Here is a 23,046-nt window from a genome sequence, read left to right on the forward strand (position 1 = left end):
GAAACATTTTCAGCTGTGCCGTGCAGACGGGCCTTTGAGTTTCCTATAAAATTATTATAACTTGGGGTAGGGGTATCTGGGGGGATTGAATTTTGAAAACAAAACTGACTAGATCAAGATTCCACAAAGCGATTATATTTGTTTTAGTTTTATCGAAAGCGACAAATTAAGACACAATGCAATCATTGAATGTGGCATTATTTATTTAAAAATACTTGCCAGAATTAATATCAATATTTTGAAAGCTCATTAATTATGACAGCACGATCGATTTATTTAGTCAACAACTCAATGAATTCATACGAACAACATGGCTGCCAACATGTGGAAATACTAAATTTCTAAAATTTTAATAGTTACAAGTGTCACACTATCACCATTTCATTGAATCACTACATTTAGAATTCTTACAAGTAGACTCAAACTAAGACAGTTAGGACAAGTTCACAAACATTTCTGGTCCTTATATTTTGAATCAATATCAAGTTTTTGGATCAGTTTTCGGGTCAAGATCAAAGTTGGTGTTCATAAAGAATGACGATCAAATCTGATCCAAAAATTGGGAACAAGTTGGTCCAAATTTTTTATCCTTGTATTAAGGTGGATCAAAATAAGGTTCTATTTAAAATAATAATACAGTAGGATTATATAGGCAGCTGTGGACTTTCTAACTTGTTTTACTACATTTTTTTCTTAATGTATAAACTATCTATAAAAATCAAATAATTTTTCAACTTTGCCGGTTTTGACGTTCTTTTGGTGATCTTTATCGATTCCTTTCTCGGAAGACGACGAATCCTTACCGTGCTGACAACGCTTCCTGAAATAATTCGACGGGGCTTTATTGATATCAAGATGGCGGCGTAAATCAGTAACATCGGCGTCCAGGAAAATAATTTTGTAACGTTTTTAGTTGCAAATAAGAAAAGGAAAAACTTGATTCTTTGATTTCAGATAATCAAATTAAGAATTTGTTATTAACCTCGCACTGACAGCTGTTAAAACAAACAAAAAGCAAGCCATTTTCACAATCGCACGTGACTGAAAATTTCAGCTGTTCAGTGAACAGTTTAGAAAATGAATCAACAGGGCGCTTTACATTGTGAGGTGTGCAATGCGCAACTACCAAATTGTAAGTCTTAATTAAGTTATAAACTTTGTTGAAGGTGGTTTATTTGATTATTTTTGGAATCTAAATTGTTTTGGGGTGTTAACTTTTATTGCAAAAAATGACCACTGCAAAGCACAGGGAAATCTGTCATTTTTTTTATTAAATCTATATATATATAATATAAACAAGGGATACAAGTTGTGGCCTCGCACTACCAGCACGGGCTCGTAAAATGCATTCACACGTGTAAACTGTATAAAATATCCTCTACTGGTCAGAGAGATAACTCCGACGCATAGATAACCCCGACACTTGATAAGTATAATTGTTATAGCTTTGTTTTTCAACAAACAAGCACATGATCACCTAATAGTATAGGAACAGGACAGAATGTGATGCTTTATTATAATTTGGTAAACTTTTTAATGTTTTTCAAATAACCTAAACTTTTTGTAGGCAAAAACTGCTTCAAAACGTTCTTTTTACTAAATTACAATAAGGTAGTTAGAAATGTATTGACCACAGGCCACTGACTTGGGAAAGATTGTTAAAAAATTGTTTAAATATTTACAAAAAATAGATAAACCATATAAGATGTAAAGATAAATTATTGATGCTGATTTTCCAGTCTTTTTTTACTTAAAAATTTAAGTGTCGACTTTATCTACTGTTGTGGGGTAAAAAGACTATGTTTTGTATACCTCATTCAAGACCTTAAAGAAGTACCAGATTCCATTTCCATACATAATTTTTGTAGTGTAATGTAAAGTCTTTGAACTGAACTTTGTTTAGGTGGTTCAATATTTAAAATATACTGGAAGATAATTAAAATATTGCAAAAATTATGTGATTTAGTGTCGGAGTTATCTCTCCAACCAGTATTCCATCAAAGTAATTGTAGAACTAGAAGTTAATATCCTCGACTACCGTAAATCCACGACGCTAAGCATTCTCCGGCGTATCAAACAATAAAAGGTCAACAAGTAGAAAAAATACGTCACTTACCTGCTAAAAAAATTTATTTCCTCATAATTCTCACGAATATTTCACATGTATAATCTTCAACAAGGGTCAATGTCACCTTTTGTTTACATTTATCAATGGAGGCGGCCATTTTGTTTCACTTCCCGCCATTCGTGGATGTGACGTAATCCCATAGTTCTTTGCAAAAAAGTACAATAAGGCCACATCTAAGTTTGGTTTTGGTCACTACTTGGTCCAAAGTGAGCATTTAATTAAAAATAACTGTTCTAACACATTTAACAGATTAACAGTAATATGAAATTAGGTGCTACCTAAACATTGAAAATTGAATTATACTTTTTTGTTGAATGAAATGTTTCTGGTGGTTAGAGACTGACATGTCCCACACTATAGAACATTTACCAACATTATTTACAAAAGAAAATGTGTTGCAAAGTAAAATTAAATTGATAATATGAAAACAATCGGTGATGAAGAAGGGGTTTCATTTAAATTTTTGCTTCAATTGTGTTTAAATACAGTAAACATAGGATGAGACTTGTTCCTTTTGCCTAGGAGAAGAGCATAATTATTCTGCTGCAATATAAATACTTCTTGGCATGTGTATCTATACCCATAATCAGACATAGTCTGAAATTTTTTAACTAGATAAGCCTCTTCAAGCTGACTAAACAAAGGTGCTGAGCCCATAACAAAATTTTCTGGGTCAACTTTGCCAAAACTCCTGTCTCTTTAATGTGTTTTTTTGGCACACAATACATTTTAAATGCCCCGAGGACGGATACACCATCTTCCCAACAAATTTGTTAGCAATTTTATCAGTGATGTTTGGGAATAAAGTCTGAAGATTTTCTTCATTGACACTGTGGGTTAAGCTTAAATTTAAAAAAAAAGTATTAAAAATACAGGACTGAAAATTTAACAATAAAAATATGCTTGGCCTTATTTTTTGATAGGTGGCGGGTAATTCCATATATGGAAAGTTACTATGAGGCAGACAAACTTTTATTTTTTTGAAATTCAGACAATTTTGCATAAAAAATGGATTTTGAAAGTTATAGATATTTGGGAATAAGGAAAAAGGTAAGTTTTACATTAAAAATAGTTTTGAAGGCTCTTACATGTTTACACAGCATGATTTGTGTTAATGTTTTTGAGGTCAAGGTAAATTCTCCCTAGTAAAAATTTTCCCACGATGATATATGAATGAGTCATTACCCAAGTTTTACTACAAGCACTTCATTAAAACCTGTAACATTGCAGGAAATAGCTAACATTTCAATATTTACATTGGCTGTCAAGTTGTCGTCCATTTTGCAGGTGTGTTTATGTTCTTAGTATTTTCATTGGCTGATGGAAAAACCGCTATTCGTCGCGGCTATATGCCGTTATTATCCGGATTATTATTATTCATTAGCCAATGAAATTGACAGTTACTAACAGAAGTTGGATTTACGCATTGGAACATACGGGCAACATCAAAATGGAAGCCGAGGATAGAAATTATCAAAACAAACATAAATTGTTACAATAATTTGTACCAGAAGTTAATGATTGCATCATTGATGGTGGTGGATAATTGATATTTAACCTATTACATGATTAAACTTTCTTATATGAGCATACGTTTGCATAAGATGTCGTTTTACACGTGTAATTTTACAAACCGAAATTTTACGAACGTGTGTAAAAATGAAACATGAAAGGTTATTTTTAATAATATCTTGTCCATGTAACAAAGTGAGTCATTTTTAGCTCGACTTTTCGAAGAGTATGAGAGCTATTGTAGTCGCCGCGGCGTCGGCGTCAACGTCCGCGTCAGCGTCTGCGTTGGTTAAAGTTTTTTGTAAAGTCAAATATCTCAATTATTACTTGAGATATTCAATTGAAACTTACAATACTTATTTATAGTAACAAGGTACATCAGATAGGCAAGTTTGATAACTCTGCCTACAATATTGACAGAATTATGCCCCTTTTTAACTTAGAAATTTTGGTTAAAGTTTTTTGTAAAGTCAAATATCTCAATTATTGCTTGAGATATTCAATTGAAACTTACAATACTTATTTATAGTAACAAGGTACATCAGATTGACAAGTTGGATAACTCTGCCTACAATATTGACAGAATTATGCCCCTTTTTAACTTAGAAATTTAGGTTAAAGTTTTTTGTAAAGTCAAATATCTCAATTATTGCTTGAGATATTCAATTGAAACTTACAATACTTATTTATAGTAACAAGGTACATCAGATTGACAAGTTGGATAACTCTGCCTACAATATTGACAGAATTTTGCCCCTTTGGAACTTAGAAATTTTGGTTAAAGTTTTTTTGTAAAGTCAAATATCTCAATTATTGCTTGAGATATTCAATTGAAAATTAAAATACTTTTTTATAGTAACAATGTACATCAGTTTGCAAAATTGCATAACTCTGCAATACTGTTTAATTAGACTCTCTCTAAGGCCTATAACAAGAATTTATAAAAAAAATTAGCCCTTTTGTAAACTTAAAAAATTTAACATTGTCAAGGCTCTTTTACTATCAAGCACTTAGAATAGTCGAGCTGCTGTCCTACAGACAGCTCTTGTTTTTTGAAATTATCCGTTCTCTCATCAATGTCCAATAATCAGAAGAAAAAAACTGTTGTATACTGCGTTGTAATTACTTTTTCATAAATTGAGCAATTTTGAGTTGTATGCCTTGTTATATTATATATATAGTGGGAAAGGAAAAAAAATGACAGAATCCCCTGTGATGCAAAGCCTATGAATTGGGAAGTCTGCTAAAAAATCTCTCGCCCTTTGACTACCACATATAAAAAAAAGCCCTACAAACAGGAATGTCAGATATAAAAATTTTGTTTATAACTTGTTTTACAATTTTAGTTTAAAAGATGTCATTCAGTATTTCATCCAGTTTCGATTTTAATCGGAACATATCGACAATTATTCTTAATGTCATAGATCAGAGCTGTTCACTATTTAAGGGAGAAGATGTGTAAGCGGCTGGATTAGCTCAGTCGGTAGAGCCGCGGTACGGTATTCCGAGGGTCCCGGGTTCAAGTCCCGGTCAGGCTGCACATTTTTCTCGCCCTGTGACATTTGGCGCCCAACGTGGGGCTGTGAATATAGCCAAATATTATAGCTCATAGTTAAATTCACATTGCTCTGTAACTCTGTGAAATTCGAGGACTGATTTAAAAATAGCAGGGGACTGGGGAGTATGTTACGGCCCAGAACATAAATCTTTAGCTGAAAAGTTGCGATTATTCCTTTATCGTAATACCTCACCAATTATCATTGATTTACATTAAAATGTCATTCCCAACTATTCATATTTGTTCAACTTATGAGGGCTTCCCCTTTCATCACTGAGAAAAACAAAATGGGTAGACAGACCAGCTGTTTTGAAAATCAAGTTGCCAATGACTAAAATTTGTTTTACAGTTAATTCTATGAAATGGCATATACAAGGAAAAAAACATCAAAATGCTCTACTGTTCTGGGACAAGAAGAAAGAGACAGCCAGATTGAGTGTGTTTGTTCGAAATTTTCCAATGGGAACTACAGAACAGGAACTCTGGCAATATTTTGCTCAATTTGGACGTGTGACCAAGGTTTCAATAGTTCCTCCAAAGGTGTGTATTATTGTTGTATCATTTTCATATATGTAATGATTTGTTTGATTTAGGTTTTACGTCACATCAACACAGTATAGGTCATATCGCGACGTTCCAGCTTTACTGGTGAAGGAAGACCTCAGATGCCCGTCCGTGCATTTATTTCAGGCACAAACGGGCATCTGAGTAGAACCACCGACGTTCCGTAAGCTAGCTGGATAGCTTCCTCACATGAAAGAATCCAAGTCCCTGTCAGGATTCGAACCCACAGTGGTGAGGGGCAAGTGGTTTGAAGTCAACGTCCTTTACCACTCGGCCACGGACGCCCCCATATGTAATGAATTTACTGTAAGTGTATGACACAATGCTACTGAACTTCCCATATAAAGTATAAAAAGCAGTGCTTGTGAATTTAGGTTATACACATTATACTGAAATTACTGATCATGCAATATTTTATTATCTATGCTTGATTGAACTGTCTTTGTTTAGTTTAACAAGTTACCTCAATGTCATTTGTATTGGTGATAATGTAAGATAATAAAGCATTTTTAGTAAACAATAAAGCATATTTATTTATTTATGACTACAAACCAAACCTTTCATAACAAACTATTGTATTTCAGAATATTTTTGCTATCATAGAGTTTAGTAGTGCGGATACCGCAGATTATGTGTTACAGCAGACAAATCACAAGTTGAACAGTCAGAACCTGATAGTAAAAGCACGAGAAATCGAGGTATACTTATGCACTAGTCAGTTGTTATATCAATCTTTATGAATCTTTATAGCTGGTTAGGATTTCAAATTCATGGTATATGCTTTGCTCAACAGAGATAATGAGGTTGTAAAATCCCCTTTTAAATTAAAACCTGCATTGACAGGTGTTTTTTACGCTATATATATTACATCCTCCTGCTGTTTAAAATTTTCTGATGCCTTTGAAAGTTAAAAAGTAATTTAGTAAGTTTGTTTGATTTCTTTTAATAATTTTTAGCATACTTGAACATCTGAGGAATTTTTGCTGTATAATGTCAGTCATTTCATGGAAAATCATTTGAAAAGACGACTTTGGTTGATGTGAAATATTAATTTGATGATAACAGATGAAACATTAAGAGTTCAAGTTTTGCTAACTTGCATTTGTACATGTATGTCAGAACTGCATATATCATTACTACTATCGTTATATCTGCAAATTACAGATCTATCTGAAATTTCTCTTCAAAAAGTAAACAATTAATTTCAATCGGGCAAATTTGAGGCCCTCTGTAGAGGCTAGAGCAATAACCTCTTAACAACAGTATACCAAAGTAAGACATTACAATAAATTTAACCTCTGTAGAGCAATCACCTCTCTCAACAGCAACATCTCTCCTTTAGGGGGTTGCTCAACAGAGGTTGTGTGTGCTAAAGATTGTTAAAATCATTGATATACATGTCATGCTTTAGAACAATTTTAATGCAACTTGTTTGCTGCAAATTGCTTGATACGTCAGAATCTATTTGTGATTGTATTGTATATGATTTGAAAGGTTCCCGGCCAGCCAGCTTCAAACAAATTTCAATATGGGTACCAGCAGTTTCAAGGTGGTCGTGAGCTGGGAATGGGACCAATGAACAGAGGGAGAGGAGGTCCCGGGCCTGGACCCGGCCCTGGTATATATAATTATATAGCATATAAATTACATTTATCAAAATAAAGATAAGATTATTTTGAGCTGGAGCGGAGTACAGTTTTATTTTAATTATTGAAAAAATTATTAAATCGAAAGTTGCCATATGAGCAGTATCAGTGTTACGTCAGATTCCTAATGAAATTCAATAAACGTTAACCTGTCTTTTGAAAGTAACACACATACATGTAGAATTATTGTCAAAGATTAGATTATTTTAAATGTTTTTTATTTTGAAGCTTGTTTACGTTGATGTACCTGAAAATTTCATATTGTTTAGGTCGTGGAGGTTATAATATGGGGTACATGGGTGGTGCTGGGTACCAGGCCTATGATCAGGGTTTGGATCAGGGGCCGGGAGGCAGTAAGAAAAAGAAATTGAACGTTGAGGAACAGATAGAACAATATTACCATGAAGAGCTGATTGAAAAACTTATGAAAGTTAAAGGCGTAAGTATAGATAGTTGTTAAAAGATAGTTCCCAATTTTTCAATATTTACCTCCCCTGTCAAAAGTGGCAGCCATTTTGGGGGTCAATATAATTCAGGTTTTTTTTTCACAGGCTTGGGAAGCAGGCCTTCACCTAATTTTTTTTTAGAAATTATTTTTGTTAAAGGGAAATAAAAAATTTGATGTCAGTTCAATTTTGGGGGAAAGCTGCATGATTTTATAGAATTTTTCTTTGAAGAAGCTGCTCTTAAATGACCCTGCTATAGAAGGGTAAAAGGCCCTGATATTTTATATCAGATAATTGAAAATATATATAAAAAAATCAATATAAACAGCAAATCAAGGTGAATATCAAATTCTTTTATACATATGAAAGGAAATAGTAGTATAGCACTAATATGTAAAAGATTTTGATCACTGTTCATGAAGTCGTTTGATGATAGAATAATGAGAGATTTTTATTTTAACTTACTAAGGCATATAATATACTGGGAATGACCCTATAAATGGCTGCCTGGGGAAGTAATAATTGCTATGTGAAAAACATCAGTTGTCCGAAGCTTCACATATAGTGTAATATAAATCTTTAAAGGCCCATTATTCCTCACAAACAAATAAATTCTTATTTCTGTAGAAAGGGCACATACATTAAAATAATAGTTTTAGAGAATGTTCAAGTCATAAATGTAGCAAAATGTAAACAAAGTAGTATTTTTACTTCCATACAAAATACTGAAAATAATGAAATGTGTACAAGAAGTTAAACCTCAACTTGGAAAAGGTAAATTATAGTGAAATAATAGATGTTTTTTTTCCCGCTATTAAGTATTTTAAGATAATGAAGTTACTGATGATGTTACTATTTCCTAAACAGGTTCAGAACCAGCTAGAATGGCTGTGCCAGAATCTCCAGGTGACTGCCGAAGAGGCTCAGACCAAGTTCCAGCTCTGTGAGAAGTTACAGACCTGTCTTGGAAAATTTTTCCCAGGTATGTCTTGACATGTTGAAAATAGTAATGGATAAACAAAACAGCTTCAAGCCTGTATAATTAATTTTTTGTAAAATTTAATCAAGAGCTTTGGAAGGAAGGTTATGGTCGTTGACATCAAAACTTTTTGCCTCTCATCTCTGTAGTTTCGAGCTGGGCAAGTGTTGTTGAATCCTACATGTGAGAAAGCTATCCAACTAGCTTACAGAACATTGGTGGCTCTACGCATGTAAAAAAAAGTTATATTTTCAATTTTGAACAGTCTGGTCAATACCTTTATGCTTAACACAGTTGCAATATCTCATTCAGGTTATTGTTATACTAATTTGATACATATATTGAGATGGACTCTTCATCTTCTGTGCATATTGCCAGGATTTTAATTATTAACAGATTGACGAAGCATATCATTAGTTCAAATGCTGTTAAAATTTGTTTCATTTTCAGTCTGTAGATTAAAATATCCTTCATGACCCTTGGCCAAATGGGTTGTTTTGTTTGCACCTCTGTTGCCTCAGATAAAAATGAAAACACTGTAAAGCTAAATGATAAAATCAATGTGGTGTTCAATAATCAACCAAGAAATAATAAGTAATGCAGATTTTGATAATTTATTGAATATAGGCTGCACGGTGAACCAGTTTGGATCGTCTGTGAATGGTTTTGGATTGAGTGGATGTGACATGGACATTTTCCTTGATCTTAGTACGATGCATAGCAAGACTTGGGAACAAGAGGTATCTATAGTTTGCCCTAAATAAGCCTTCAAAAGCATGCAAACATTTAAAAGCTTTTGATGATTTTAATCTTGTCATTTAGAGGCAGCTGTAGGCCAAAAAGACTGTCTTCAATGCATTTTAGGTCATCTCGAACATACTGATCACCTAAAAAAAGTTAAAAGTGAAATTATTTGTTATAAAAGAAACAAAATGTAAACCAAGTAGTATTTTCACTTCCATACAAAAAAACTCACTGTACTTATTGCTGAAAAGCTAGAAAAGAAAAAGATGGTTTTGGTATTTGGCCAATGAGTAACTTTTTGGAACATATAAAATAATAAAATGAAATATAAAAATAGAAGCATTTCTAAGGCATATTGGGTCTTAAAATACTTGTCAGCTATATATTGTATTAGCTATATATTGTATTGTCATGCATTTGATATTAAAATACTCTGTGTAATTAATATCTTTATCTTTAATTTACAGCCAATAAAGTTGCCATTTGTGAGAGACTTCAGGTTTCTGAAGGACAAGGAATGGGGTCCCCTTGTACCGTCTGATCTTGATAAGATGGGAATGACAGATCAGTGTAAATTGATCTCGCGTATATTGATGGACCATCTGGAGGGAATACTCGACGTACAGGTCATCCCCAGCAGCAGGTGTCCCCTTGTCCGCTTTAAATACACTAACTGTGACGTCAAGTGTGATCTGTCAGTAAATAACAAGTAAGTGAGACATGTGTTCAATAGTCCTGGAAACCCCTTGGTTAAAGTGTGGTGTCAGCTGACCTTAGATACTTGGACGCAAGTCTGAACTCTTTATGTAGTTGAATTTATTAAATGGACTTGCCCAAGCCCCGAGATTATAAAATTTATTTCCCAGGCTCTGTCTCAAATCTCAGGGTCTTCATTGGTCAGTGTACATCCTTGTGGCAGTTTCTGACCAATCAAATACCTGAGATTTGAGTTTGAGCTGAGAGAATTTCTTTATAACCTCGGACCAAGTCTTTATTTTTGGACACTCTATTATCAATTTTGGGGATATTAAGATGAAAGTTTGAAGTAAGTAAGACATTAGTGTAGAGCCTGGTCAGAATGTACAGATGTGCAGGCAGGCCTGGCACTAAACTGTTGACAAAGGGGGATAATCAAACAAATATATACAAATATTGTTGTTCAATGGAAGATAATGTTACAAAGGGGGAGAATCAAATTTTTGGTAGCCTGATTAAATTCCACTGGAAAATATTCAATTTAGTGTTAGATTGTTTACCAGTTTTTACTTATTTAAACATTATTATGTAAGTGTTTGTAATATGTTAACTATAATAACATAGGATGCTAAATGACATAGCAATCTTTGAATTTCCATTATCACAAGAAGAGGGTGTAATTTATACAAGATGGCATTTATGTAACAAGTTAGACTTTGTACTTAACATGACAATATTTCAGTATTTTTGTATTTATATGACTATGTGACCTATCCATGAAAACTGGAGAATGCACTAGTCACCATCTTATTTATTCACTGATGCACCACATAAAAAATGCCCATGTCTTTACTGGTCTTTATAAAGTTTATATTTGGATATTGCAAAATTAAAATCAATATTGAAATTTAATGGCTTATACCAATTTAATGCTTGTGATTTGAATTCTGAATTATTAGGTATAAGTCAGAAAATTTCATATATTACACACTTAGTACCTGGGCGCTTTGTCTATTGTTAGACCTTCAACCTTTGCCCCATTTCTGATTAAATTTTCTTACAGATAAATGTATATAGTAGTTTTATAAAGTTAATTTTACACTATGATGAAATAATGAAATGATTTTAAAATACTTTAATATTTTGTTTAAATGTACCTTTACATGACATGATCAAAATTGTGTAGGTCACGTCATTTTGAACACAACCATTATTTTTCATTTAAAACCTGTTTCTTGGCGTATGGAATTAAATGTATTTGTCTTGGCTCATCTGAAAACTGGACTGTAGATGTTTAGAAGGAAGGAATGATATTGCAAACTAATTCTGACATGTTTAATTTAAAATAATTCTCTTGATGAAGCGCTCAGTTGTATTTGAAGTGTTATATTTGTGGTGCAGAGGTGTGGGGCCTCAACTTCTGAGCAGCTCCTTTCGTACAGGCAGCTATGGCATACTTTAAAACATACCTTCCTTAATGTTCCACATTAAGGTATAAAATGGACCTGACTTTTGTTTTAATCATTGTACTAATTAAACAGTTTTTAGATTGAAACCGGATATTCTGTTGTATATCATTTAGACATGATTAAGAAAAGAAGTAGGGACATAAAGGATCTCCTTGCTGTATGCCTATGTTGCCCTGTATTGTATATTTGTTAACAATGTATGATGTCTTCTCTCTTCAAACAGATTGGCCCTTCAGAATACAAAGTTACTATACCTGTTTAGTGTACTTAATAGTAGAGTTAGACTACTTGTGTATGCTATACGGTACTGGGGAAAGGTAAGAATAAAACAAAAAAACGTACCTTTATTTAGCTTGTTTCATCAACAAAAGTTTATATTTCATCAACAAGAATCATTATTATAAAATCTTCATTTAGTAAGTTAAAGGCAGTTTTTAAGATTTTTGTCTGTTTTAGGGAAAAATATTTTTGTATGTTTTAGAGAAAAAATAAAGCATCCTGACTTTCCTAACTGTTATAATACCACGCTAAACGTCTACAGTGGAATTGTCCATCTTGCAATCTGGACAAAATCATTCATCATTTTTAGGGAAAATTTTACTTTAAAATCATGAAGTTTTACCAAAAATCTTTACTTACATTAGCTTTTCTACATCCAATATTAGCAAATTTAGCGATAATTCTTCCCAAAGTCATGGGGCTAAGGCCTCTTCCTAATTTAGTGAGAAAAACATTGGTACTGTTGCATGCATAAAATGTGATCTTATGTATAATATTTCAATGTGATATATGACATATGCCTTTCACAGTATGCCATTCATTGTAAAAACTTCTTTTAACCATATAAGCATAGAGTTATAGTGAAATATCTCCATATTGTAAACCTATTGTTTTAAAAGTCTTGATTTTGTTAAAATTTTCAAAAATAGTTCAATTTCCGTTAAGATTGTGTCAATATTGATTCATCGCATACAAGTACTTTCCTTTGTTTTAATAAATTATTTGTACGAGATAACATTGTCTTTACGAATTATGTGACCGGCTATGTGTTTATATAGGTTAAGGGACTGGCTGGTAATCAGAAGGCTAGTACAAAGTTGTCCAACTACGCTCTCACCTTGATGGTATTAAACTACCTGCAGAACTTGGATCCCCCAGTCCTACCAACCATTGAGAAACTGTCACAACTTCATGGTATGTTAATGTTTTTCATAGTGTATTTCCCATGAATAATTTATGAATAAATAGAATATTGGCTGTGGTTCAGTGTTTCAGGTAGTTCAATAATGGGTAGCTCACTGCTGTAGTTTAAAATTATACAATGAACTTTGTACGTTTGTATTTAATCATGTATTGAAGAAGCTATCCAGCTAGGAAACAGAAGGTCAGTTGTTCTATTAAAGTTGGTACAAAATTTAATACTTAGGCCTGAAATAACTCAGGGGCCAAGTGGTTATGGTCGTCCGCTTCAAACGACTTGCCTGTCACTGCTGTAGGTGTTGGGCCGGGCAACCACCTTTAGATTCTTTTATATGAGAAAGCTATCCAGCTAGTTTAAAGGAACATCTGTGGTTTTACTGTGTTTGTGTGACATAAAACCCAATATAAAAAAATTAGAGTCTTCCTCCATCAGATCAGCTTATTAGAAAAAAGATATGAACTAAAAGAAGTAGTTTAAATGGTAAGAATTTAAATTGAAAATAAGAAGTGCAGGTATATGATTAAAAATATGTTTATAAATTAATGTAGGAACTTCAGCACGTACAAAGATAGAAGGATGGGACTGTACATTTGCCATGGACTGGCAGATCATTCCACAGTCTAACAATGCCCAATCTGCAGGTAACTTTTTCGTATTTTTTTTCATAATATTTACGGTACCTGCTACACAATACATATCTGAATGGTTGAGCTTATATATTTGTGTGAGTAAGGGGAAGTGTCAATACAAATAATGTTTATACACTAGAGATGTGAAATTATTTTTGTTTGCAAGAGGATATAGAGGCATTCGTGGCCGAGTTGTTGAGGTTGTTTGATTGTGGTTGCTTGTGCCAGAAATAATGCATGTAAGAGCACCTGAGGTCTTCTTCCACCAGTAAAGCTGGAAAGTCGCTATATGACCTATACTGTGTTGATACAATTTAAAACCTAACCACCCAAAGAAAGTTACAAGAGGATATGATTTCTAAACCACGTTGTCAGGTAAATATTATGGAGGAAGTTTGCTGTATGACAAAGAGTTTGTTGCTGTCTTTCTAATGTCAGAATTTGAAAAAATAAATGTTGTTTGATACCCATCTGTTTTTACTTAGAATAAAAAGAATCTTCAATATTTTTGTTGTTGTTGGTTATGTAAATGTTACACATAGTTCATTTTACACCTGTTTGGATACTATACTTATGCATATGCCTGTTATTTTGGTAGCTAGTGCTCAGAGTGTAAATAATTTGACATTTTTCAGCCGAGCTTCTGTCAGGATTTTTCTCGTATTGGAGCGCATTCAACTTTGAAGACAACGTTCTGGTAACAAGATCGGCCTCAGAGCTTCCATTCACAATGTTCTTTGAGAAAGATAATATGCAGGATGGAAGAATTAGGAGCTTTAAGGTAGGTGCATATTATACAAACAAGTTTTGTAATAAATCTCTGGTGCTGTACTGGTTGAGTGGTTGACCTTGATAATCTCTTGACTATCTCTTCTGTGGGTTTGAATTCCTGCCAGGGAACTTTGGATGTTTTTTTTATGTGAATAGACTACTTCGCTAGTTTAGGGAAGGTTGGTGGTTCTACCTGGGCACATGTGTATGCCTGAAATAATACCAGGATAGCTGAGGTTCTTTTTGAACCAATGAGGTGTTTTAAAAATGAAATGAGTTTAAGACTAAAATTCCATTTTAACAACAAACATTGTTATGGTATAATGTAAATTTGGTTGTCCTCTTACAGTTTGGAGTAAATTTACCTCTATATCAAAAATTATATTTCAGCCTTTGCCATGCTTTATGTATAATAGGTTAAACCTGCTTTGAACCTGCCCATAAACTTTCTGTATATTTGTGGGGTTTTCAATTTCAAAATATGAACAGTGTTATACTGGTATCATAACATTCAGAGGGTCAATACTGTTTTGTTGTTATACTACAGGCATCCGCTATGAACATGCAAGATCCATTTGTTTTAAATCATAACATCACCCAGAATGTGAACGAGAAGATGAGAGATAAGATTGTACGAGAGTTGAGAATTGCCGCCATAAAGACATCAGTGTGGGGCAATGAGGGCTTCTCTATGACCACACCCTCTGGGGTAAGTAGTTCAGTCAACTGTATACAACTTGGAAAAATCAGTATTTAAATATAGTGGATATGCTGGTGTTCTTGGATATAGTTTAATTGTATTTTTGAGACATGATTTCAGTGAATGTGTCTTCAGTAACCACTGAACATGAAATAATTGTTGATTATTTGCTTTGTGTAAGAAAATTATTTATGAAATACTCTTTGAAAATTATTATTACACCCAAATGGTATGATACAAGGGGACAGAAACTTTATTGGTTCGGTACTTTCGATATAATCTGAATACTAGTATTCTGATATACTCCTATCATATTACATGTATTTCAAACAATTTCATATACAGAAATTTTTTAAATAATAAATGCGCAATCGGATAAAGATAGTGTTATTCTGTGGAAATATATGAAAAGCCATCTTGGGGAATGTTTGAAAGTCTATTATAAATATATTGCAATACAAGTTATTGCAAATCTTGTATTTTATTTGTTGCAAATATGAGCAAAGTATATTGCAATGCCACAATGTATTGATGAACCATTACACATCTAGTCTACTATTTGACTGTATATATATATGTACAGGGAGGAGATTTGATCCACTTGTTGAATAATGAAGTACCAGACATAATTCTACAAGAAGACCAGGAGAAACAAGAAACTATTTTAGAGAAAGGTCGTATGCCTGCACGTGAAGCTGGAGAGTACGAGTTTGAGGTTAGTTCTTAATATGATCAGTGTGTATATGTATAAGTTTTTACTATATTAATGATAACATGGTTAGCAATTGCTACAAGGATCAAGGTTATATATCGATCACACCACATGCGCAGTCTGTGGCCCAGCGGTTAAGGTCACTGACCTCTTGCCCCTCATCGCTGTGGTTCAAATCCTGCCAGGGACGTTTGATTCTTTCATGTGAAGAAGCTATCCACCTAGCTTACAGAATGTTCGTGGTGCTACTCAGGTGCCTGCTTGTGCCTGAAATAATGCAAAGAAATAAAGGGTACAAAATTTATATGAGGTTTTTATAAAAATTTGACATTGAAACACATTTAGTCTATAGTGAAGGCAGTTAATACTGGTAAACATCACACCTTAATCCAGGAACGAAGCAGTGGCTGAACTGTGCTCTGGTAAATTTAATACGGCTTACAGGCGTGATTCGGCGTGTAAACTATCAACACTGCCACATTAAGTATTTGCAATATGTCTAAAAGGGGGATACTATTTTAGGTTGAGCTGAAACCTACTCAGATGTCCAGCAAGTTGTTGAAGCAGTTACAGAAAGGGGAAAATTACAGAGTAGAGTGGTGTAAAAAGATGTGTGACTTCATCCTTAGAATCATCAAAGAGGTAATTACAAGTATCATTTTATAAATATTTGTTAAACGTATGCAGAATAAGGCCCCCCCACACTTACCAAAAGTTTTAGAGTTTAAATCTAGATGAAAAATCCAGTGTATTTATATGTTAATTGTAAGGTATACTTTAGATGTAACTTCTTTGTAATAGTTGATTCTACAGTGAGTAGATGATAAACATTTATCTCTATTTTTGTCATGGGTTAACAGTAATGTTGTATATGTTAATGACCCAAACTTCTCATATTCTTAACAAACATGTTACCCGTGGACTACAGGCTTACTATATAGTAAGGAAAAAGTCAGAAGCAAACCAAATGATTCTTAATTTAGAGAATCTATTATGGTGTGTAATCCTTAAGGTGGTGCTAGGGAGTGTGAAAGATTTTCGTTTTTCACAATTTCTGATTAATATCCAATATACTTAATCATAGCAAGTGTAAGTTTTTTTCACCAATTTATTGTTGCCATGGCTGTTCACAGATTTGAGAGTGTTTCAATAAGCTTATAGCTTCCAACACAAAATAAAATAAATTTGTATAAACTAAAGTAACTAATATACACAATTTTCTAAGTCTTTTTCGTAAGTTTCAAAATGTAAAATGGAACAATGATGTTACTTTTACAGGTGTTAATGTTGACAATCGAGGATCTGCCCGAGGCGACGGAAGAAATTCGTCAGAGGATGAAAGAAGAGATGGCAAAGAAAGAATTTGCGGACAAACGAAATAAAGAAATCCTGTAAACACTTTATATTTATTTTGCATGCAATTTTAGTATAGGTTAAAGTTTATTAGTATGTATTTACAAAATTATATTGATCAGAATAGCACAGCTGCACGACCAATTTAATTTTGTAAAAACATACTAATAAATTTTAACCAGCTTAGTGTTTTAAATTATTTTTATAAAAAGTCAATATACTAGACTGATTAACAGTTTGGCGATTTACTAAAGTAAATCTGTTACGATTCATGTGAAATATTGCAAGTAAAGAAACTGATCACAAACAGTATGGATCCTGATCAGACTGTGCGGATGCGCAGGCTGGTCTGGATCCATGCTGGTCGCAAACCGATTACGTTGGTTTTGTCGTGATGCGGCTAAAATGTTTTGATCTTACATGCAGAACACACATCTATTAGATTGTAGAATAGTGTATAATGCCTCTTGATTTAATGAAGAGGAATCAAAATTGCAAACTGTCTTCAGAAAAATAATTAATATATGTCTTGCTGAACTTTTGTCTATGACTTCCTTTGATTTGAATTTCGGAATGCTACTTCTTGAGAAAATAAATTTCAATATCAAAGCACTTCATGCATGCCTTCAGTTGTAATACGTCTTGTATGTAAGCTCATCTGAATCTGTACTGGTCACATAGGCAGATATCGAAGATCTTGTTTGCAGTCAGAGATTTAACAATGTTGTTGTAGAAAGTAACAATCAAACAAAAGTAACAGGAATTAAATATATTATCAGTGAGCGGCGTAGACTACGTAGGATGGAGAAAAGGAAAGAACTTGAAGAGAAACTAAAGAGAGAGGAAGAAGAGTTAAAAAAGAAAGCAGAAGAGGCTGCGACAGAGGCTGAAGCTGAGGCCAAGGGTAAAGAAGGGTCTGAAACTGAGGCTGGAACATCCGAGTCAACTGACAAAAGCAGTGAGAAAAGGCCAAGGTCAGTTCTTATATAATTTTGGCACACACCTAATTCTTTAAATATCTTAAATGGGCTTGCCCTTTTTCAATCTGGGCAAAACCATTCATTGTTTTTATGGTAGATTTTAAAGTAGGTACTCGCTGTATTGCTACCGTGTAAACCATGATCTGACATTACAGTCACATAGGTAGTATGCTGCCAGCATGCTTAAGGGTTACTGAATGTGCCTCAAGAACTATTTATATTTGTTCAAAATGTAAAGTATTCATACATAAGATGGTATTTTCTGTTAGAAAGAAGGATTTTTATGCAAAAGAGATTGCATATTAATGTTTGTGTATTTTGATGTTAATAAAATATGCTATTTAAACATAAAACCAATTGTTTTGTATATTCTGTCTTTCATAAGAGGAAGTTTTCCAGCTGACTTCAGGCGATAGTGGTTTTACACTGTGTCTGTTCAAGCCTAAATCAATGCAAAGATAAGATTGATGTCTTGTTGGTCAAATGAAGCCAAATAACTTGCATTGTTTAACTAAAATACAATTAAAAAAATGAAAAATATAAAGATAATGGATAAAAAAAACCTGAAAATGTAGTCAAACTATTAAAAATTTTGATTATACACAGGGGCAACATGCAAGTCACATGGTGTGTTTTTTAATCACAATCAGAAATTTATACATTGTATTTAATTTTTTATCTCACTTGGAAATCATGTAAGTGAATTAATGAATTATCTTTAATTTGCCATAAAATTTCTATTGACCAACTTTAGTTTGTTGAATTATTTATTATTGACACTATGAATTATTACATTACTCTAGGCCAATCAGCATATTTGACATCAAGATAGAACCACCAAAGAAGTTTAGAGGCAATAGAAAGTTTGAACTGAACCTTGACGACATGATTGAAGATTCGGACGACGGAGAGGAGATAATCGAGTACAAGCCGGACGAGCCGGAACTCCGGTACAAGCGAGATTGCGATGCGGAGGTGGACTACCAGCATTACATGAGGGCTTGGTGTATGACCTGGGCAAGGAGGAAGAAGGTTTGTTTAAATCTGCAGAATGTCTTAGTACCCTCTTAAATGTTTCTAATGGACTTGTCCCACTTTGTATCTGGAACTGTCAGTTGTATGTTTTTAGGGGTTTTCAATGTAAAAAGCTAAAATTTAGCAGCTAACATTATTAAGTCTGGTTATACTGTTTAATATAAAAGTTGATCTGGAGTTGAACATTTATTAATCCTAACTAGCTGAACTTTCAAAGATTTTAAAGCACTATACGAATAGTTATAAGATTCTTTTCGCAGCTTATTTTGTTAAATGTAATGGTTCTACTTTTACTTAAAAATATGTTTGCATACAGCACCAGTTCAGGTATAACTTCATCTCTGGTTCTTCATATAGTTTGGTTTAATTGCCATGTGAACTTATTATTTTTGTAAATTACTGTAATGTACAAAGAAATTTGTCACTTAAATGCTAAAGAAATTGGTGTACCAGACTAGTGATGACATCTATTTTTAAAGCAGCACACCTTCATATTCCTGCTAATGTTTATGAAAATTTTGAAAATGTATTCAAAAGTAAAATATTATTAAGCTGACAGAGAAAATAATATGCACATTTCAAAAGCCAGTGTAAATTACAAAAAAGAGGACAAAATATGCAAAATTAACCCTTACTGCGTTAGTAAAACAGTAGAAATATGATGAAATTACTGAAAAATTGGCCATCAATCGCAAATAACATGGAAATTATAACTTTTATCTTTAGTATTTTTACTTTTCATAAAACCTCAACACATTTTTTCTCAAATTTTATTTTCTTGAAATATTTTGGCTTATCTGGAGGCATGCAGCTTTAAAAGTAATTTGCCATGTATTTTTGTTTAAAAGTTTAAAAAGACATTAAACTTTAATGAAAACTGTTGACTGTTTGTTTAGGCAAAAAACTACCTTGTTAATGAGGAGGGCAGGACAGAGGAAAATATCCCCATGGAGAAGTTGATTTCTAACGCCATCTGGCAGAATGATCGTGCACCGTTGGCCCATCCAGTGGTTGGCTTTTACTGCTACATGCAGTCCGTGATTGATGGCAACGCAACAAGTGTGAGGGTAGAAATGGACTGCAAGGAAGGCTCGAGGGATTTCAATACATTCTTCCAGTTCACGAAGATGTACCTTTACAAAATGATTGAAAAATATTTCAATTAAGAGGGACAGTGTACTTGAACTTGAGTAATACCTGTACTTGAGTAAAAAATATTTCAATTAAGAGGGACATAGTACCTATGGTTGAGTTACATAGTTGCTGTAAATACTTGCATTGAAAAAGAAACATTATTTGGAGAAAATGTGTGTACCTTTGTGTTTAATTTTGTTTAAATTTAATTCTTTAACAGTTAAACCATTGTGCCACAGAAACTGAAATTATATGTCATTTTGGTCATTCAGTTATATTATCATTTTGTCATTAGAATACTGTGTTGATGTATATTGAACAAAAATTTTGCTTTGATGTTCCCTTACAGTGTTGATAATGTCATGAACATTTTAAAGAATTTTTCCAAATATTTGGACAAAGTTAAAGTGACATTATGCTCATATTTTTATTGTCAAACTGAGCTAAATTTACTACATAAATGTTAAAGATTTTCTGTTATAATAGTGATTGACACAGTTGATATTGGAATATGTTTATGATAGAATATAAATCTGTCTATAATATTATATGAAAAGACTGCCTCATCCTTTGTATAAATTGAACAATATTGAAATTTATTTGAAGTTCCTTGGGCCATGTGAGTTATTTATTACATCAGTTATAGGATTGAAAGGAATTTTGGCAAACTGTTAACTTATTTGAACTTTCACCTCTTCCCTCATTATAATATACCTTTGGATGAGCATAATGTCACTTTAAGTCTGCATTAGGCAGTTTGTTAAACTTTGGTTCTGTTGTTAGAAAGGGGAGTCATTTTGTTCTTTGAAGATAATATATTGAAATCGTACTTGTTCACAAGCTAAGACATGTTCTTGTTTGCAATCATCCAGTAAATTCAATAAGTTTATTTTAGTAGACTTGCTGAGGAATGTATTGGTTGACACAGTTCTGGGAAAGATGCTTGAAATAATTCCTAGAGGGATATTGGAGTCATCTTGTATGACAATTATTAGAAATCTAAGACTACAGACTCATAAGTAAAAACAATATGTGAGATTTGTGCAGATTAGACATTTCATTTTAGTTATTGAATGTTAATGGATATTTCTGTTGTCTATATGTTTTGTAGTTTTCTCTAACTTTGTGAAATATTGATCATGATAAAGATGTTGTTTCTTCATAAAAGTAGTTTTGTTTTTCTTGTCCAAAATTATATGGGTTTGTAGAAGTAAAGTGGGTACGGATGTTCAAATATTCCTGTTATTATTGTGGTTAGTATGTATGGCAAGTGTCTTTATTAACATGATAATCATAATCATTTCTGCCTTTCAAAGTTAAAATGACATTATTCTTTTTTTTCGCTGTCTGATTGAGCTGAATTAGTAACGTTATTTAAGAGATTTTACTATTATTATTAGAAATAGTATATTATATTATTAGAAACGTAATTTAAGAGATTTTACTATTATTATTAGAAATAGTATACCGGTTTTATATTATTAGAAACGTAATTTAAGAGACTTTACTATTATATTGATGATAGTAATTGACCATTAATTGATAATGAAAAATGGATCGGTTAAAATATTAAAACTACCTAAATTATAGAAAGACTGCCCCATTCTTTGTAAAATTGTTACAGACATATTCCAAAGGATATTAATTTTATAGACTTACATTTGTATGTGGTTGATTATTTTTGCGTAGTAAAATATAAAATTGAACACAATTCTGACAAAAATTATTTTACTTTTACCTTTGCACTAAACATTTTCACTTGGATGGTCATATTGTCACTTTAGAAAGTTTTTAATACTGTCAGCATTATACGAACTATGATTATATAGTTTGAACATCTATTGCTCCTTTTGGTCAGTTATTTTATTTAAGCATGGAAAAGCTCAAATAAGACCAATAAAGAGTTGCTTTTTAAATTAAAGAGTAGCAATATATGGAGCAGAACTATGTTTTTTCACCACTCGTTTTACACTTTCTTTATCTTGGTCTTAAGAACCTTACATGCTTTATTGTCTGCAATGCACTATTTGAGAGAAATATGGAGGTGCATGGAAACCTGTAATAGTTGTTTTCAATATTGTTGATAACTTTATTTAATGAAATACTGTATTTATACTGATGTAGCAGGTGCATTTCACTTAGAAGGAGCGATATCATTCACAAAGTTCTAGCGGTCCGAGCAATTACCCTTCACTACAGTGTTTGGGTGTTTTCATCAGTATGAAAAATCTGTAGACTTAGTTATGGAAGCTCGGTGGTTCTCCTGCATGGACACAGACCCTTAGGTTTTCTTCTAACAGTAAATGATTATTCCAAGTATATGTACCTTACAGTAATACTTTGACAGTACTCGCATGATTCAATGTACCCGAATGGCTGATGTTTTTAAACACATGATTAAAAAGAAACACAAAAATCTCTGGATACATTTATTTGTGACTCACACCCACACATACAAAAGTTAAGAAAAAAAACTACAACATGTTAAGTAATATTTCATCTTAACATTTAGCCTGCTGAATTTCTTCCTTTATTGAAATCACAGAAATTTTTATTTCGACTTTGGAAAAGGGGTGATAAACGTTTCAATTTAAAGCCAGGTAGACTGCCTAGTTTTCCCGAGGGAAAAAGGGTTTAATATGGAAAACTTGTTTTAGGGGGTAAATTTTAAAAATGTTTGTCCAAAAAGTTTTTAAATTATTATTTTTGATAAAAAAGAAAAAAAAATATTTGATTAAAGGGTTTCCCGGGGGAAAAAATTTAAAATCTCTTTTCAATTATTTAAAAAT

The 23,046-nt window shown here is 32.8% G+C and overlaps 1 protein-coding gene across 1 annotated transcript; it reads left to right on the plus strand.

Annotated features, from left to right (window-relative positions):
* The first annotated feature begins 870 nt into the window (after positions 1–870).
* Positions 871–20,313, plus strand: LOC132718683 (speckle targeted PIP5K1A-regulated poly(A) polymerase-like). The gene is made up of 19 exons (XM_060702398.1): positions 871–1,132; positions 5,548–5,738; positions 6,347–6,460; positions 7,257–7,380; positions 7,678–7,847; positions 8,722–8,836; positions 9,461–9,573; positions 10,045–10,286; positions 11,966–12,059; positions 12,801–12,936; positions 13,492–13,584; positions 14,208–14,353; positions 14,891–15,052; positions 15,627–15,758; positions 16,278–16,397; positions 17,034–17,146; positions 17,888–18,082; positions 18,892–19,120; positions 20,020–20,313. Exons 1-19 carry the CDS (start codon positions 1,078–1,080, stop codon positions 20,287–20,289), a joined length of 2,814 nt encoding a protein of 937 aa, XP_060558381.1. The 5' UTR covers positions 871–1,077; the 3' UTR covers positions 20,290–20,313.
* Positions 20,314–23,046: the final 2,733 nt, after the last annotated feature.

This window comes from Ruditapes philippinarum, unplaced genomic scaffold (assembly GCF_026571515.1).
Source record: "Ruditapes philippinarum isolate M1 unplaced genomic scaffold, ASM2657151v2 ctg941_1_1_1_1, whole genome shotgun sequence".
Taxonomy (NCBI): Eukaryota; Metazoa; Mollusca; class Bivalvia; order Venerida; family Veneridae; genus Ruditapes; species Ruditapes philippinarum.

Coding starts and splice junctions, on each gene's coding strand:
- LOC132718683 (XM_060702398.1), top strand. CDS start 1,078: ATGAATCAACAGGGCGCTTTACATTGTGAGGTGTGCAATGCGCAACTA. Junction 6,461..7,256: donor TAAAAGCACGAGAAATCGAG/GTATACTTATGC, acceptor ATGATTTGAAAG/GTTCCCGGCCAGCCAGCTTC. Junction 16,398..17,033: donor TCCTTAGAATCATCAAAGAG/GTAATTACAAGT, acceptor TTACTTTTACAG/GTGTTAATGTTGACAATCGA.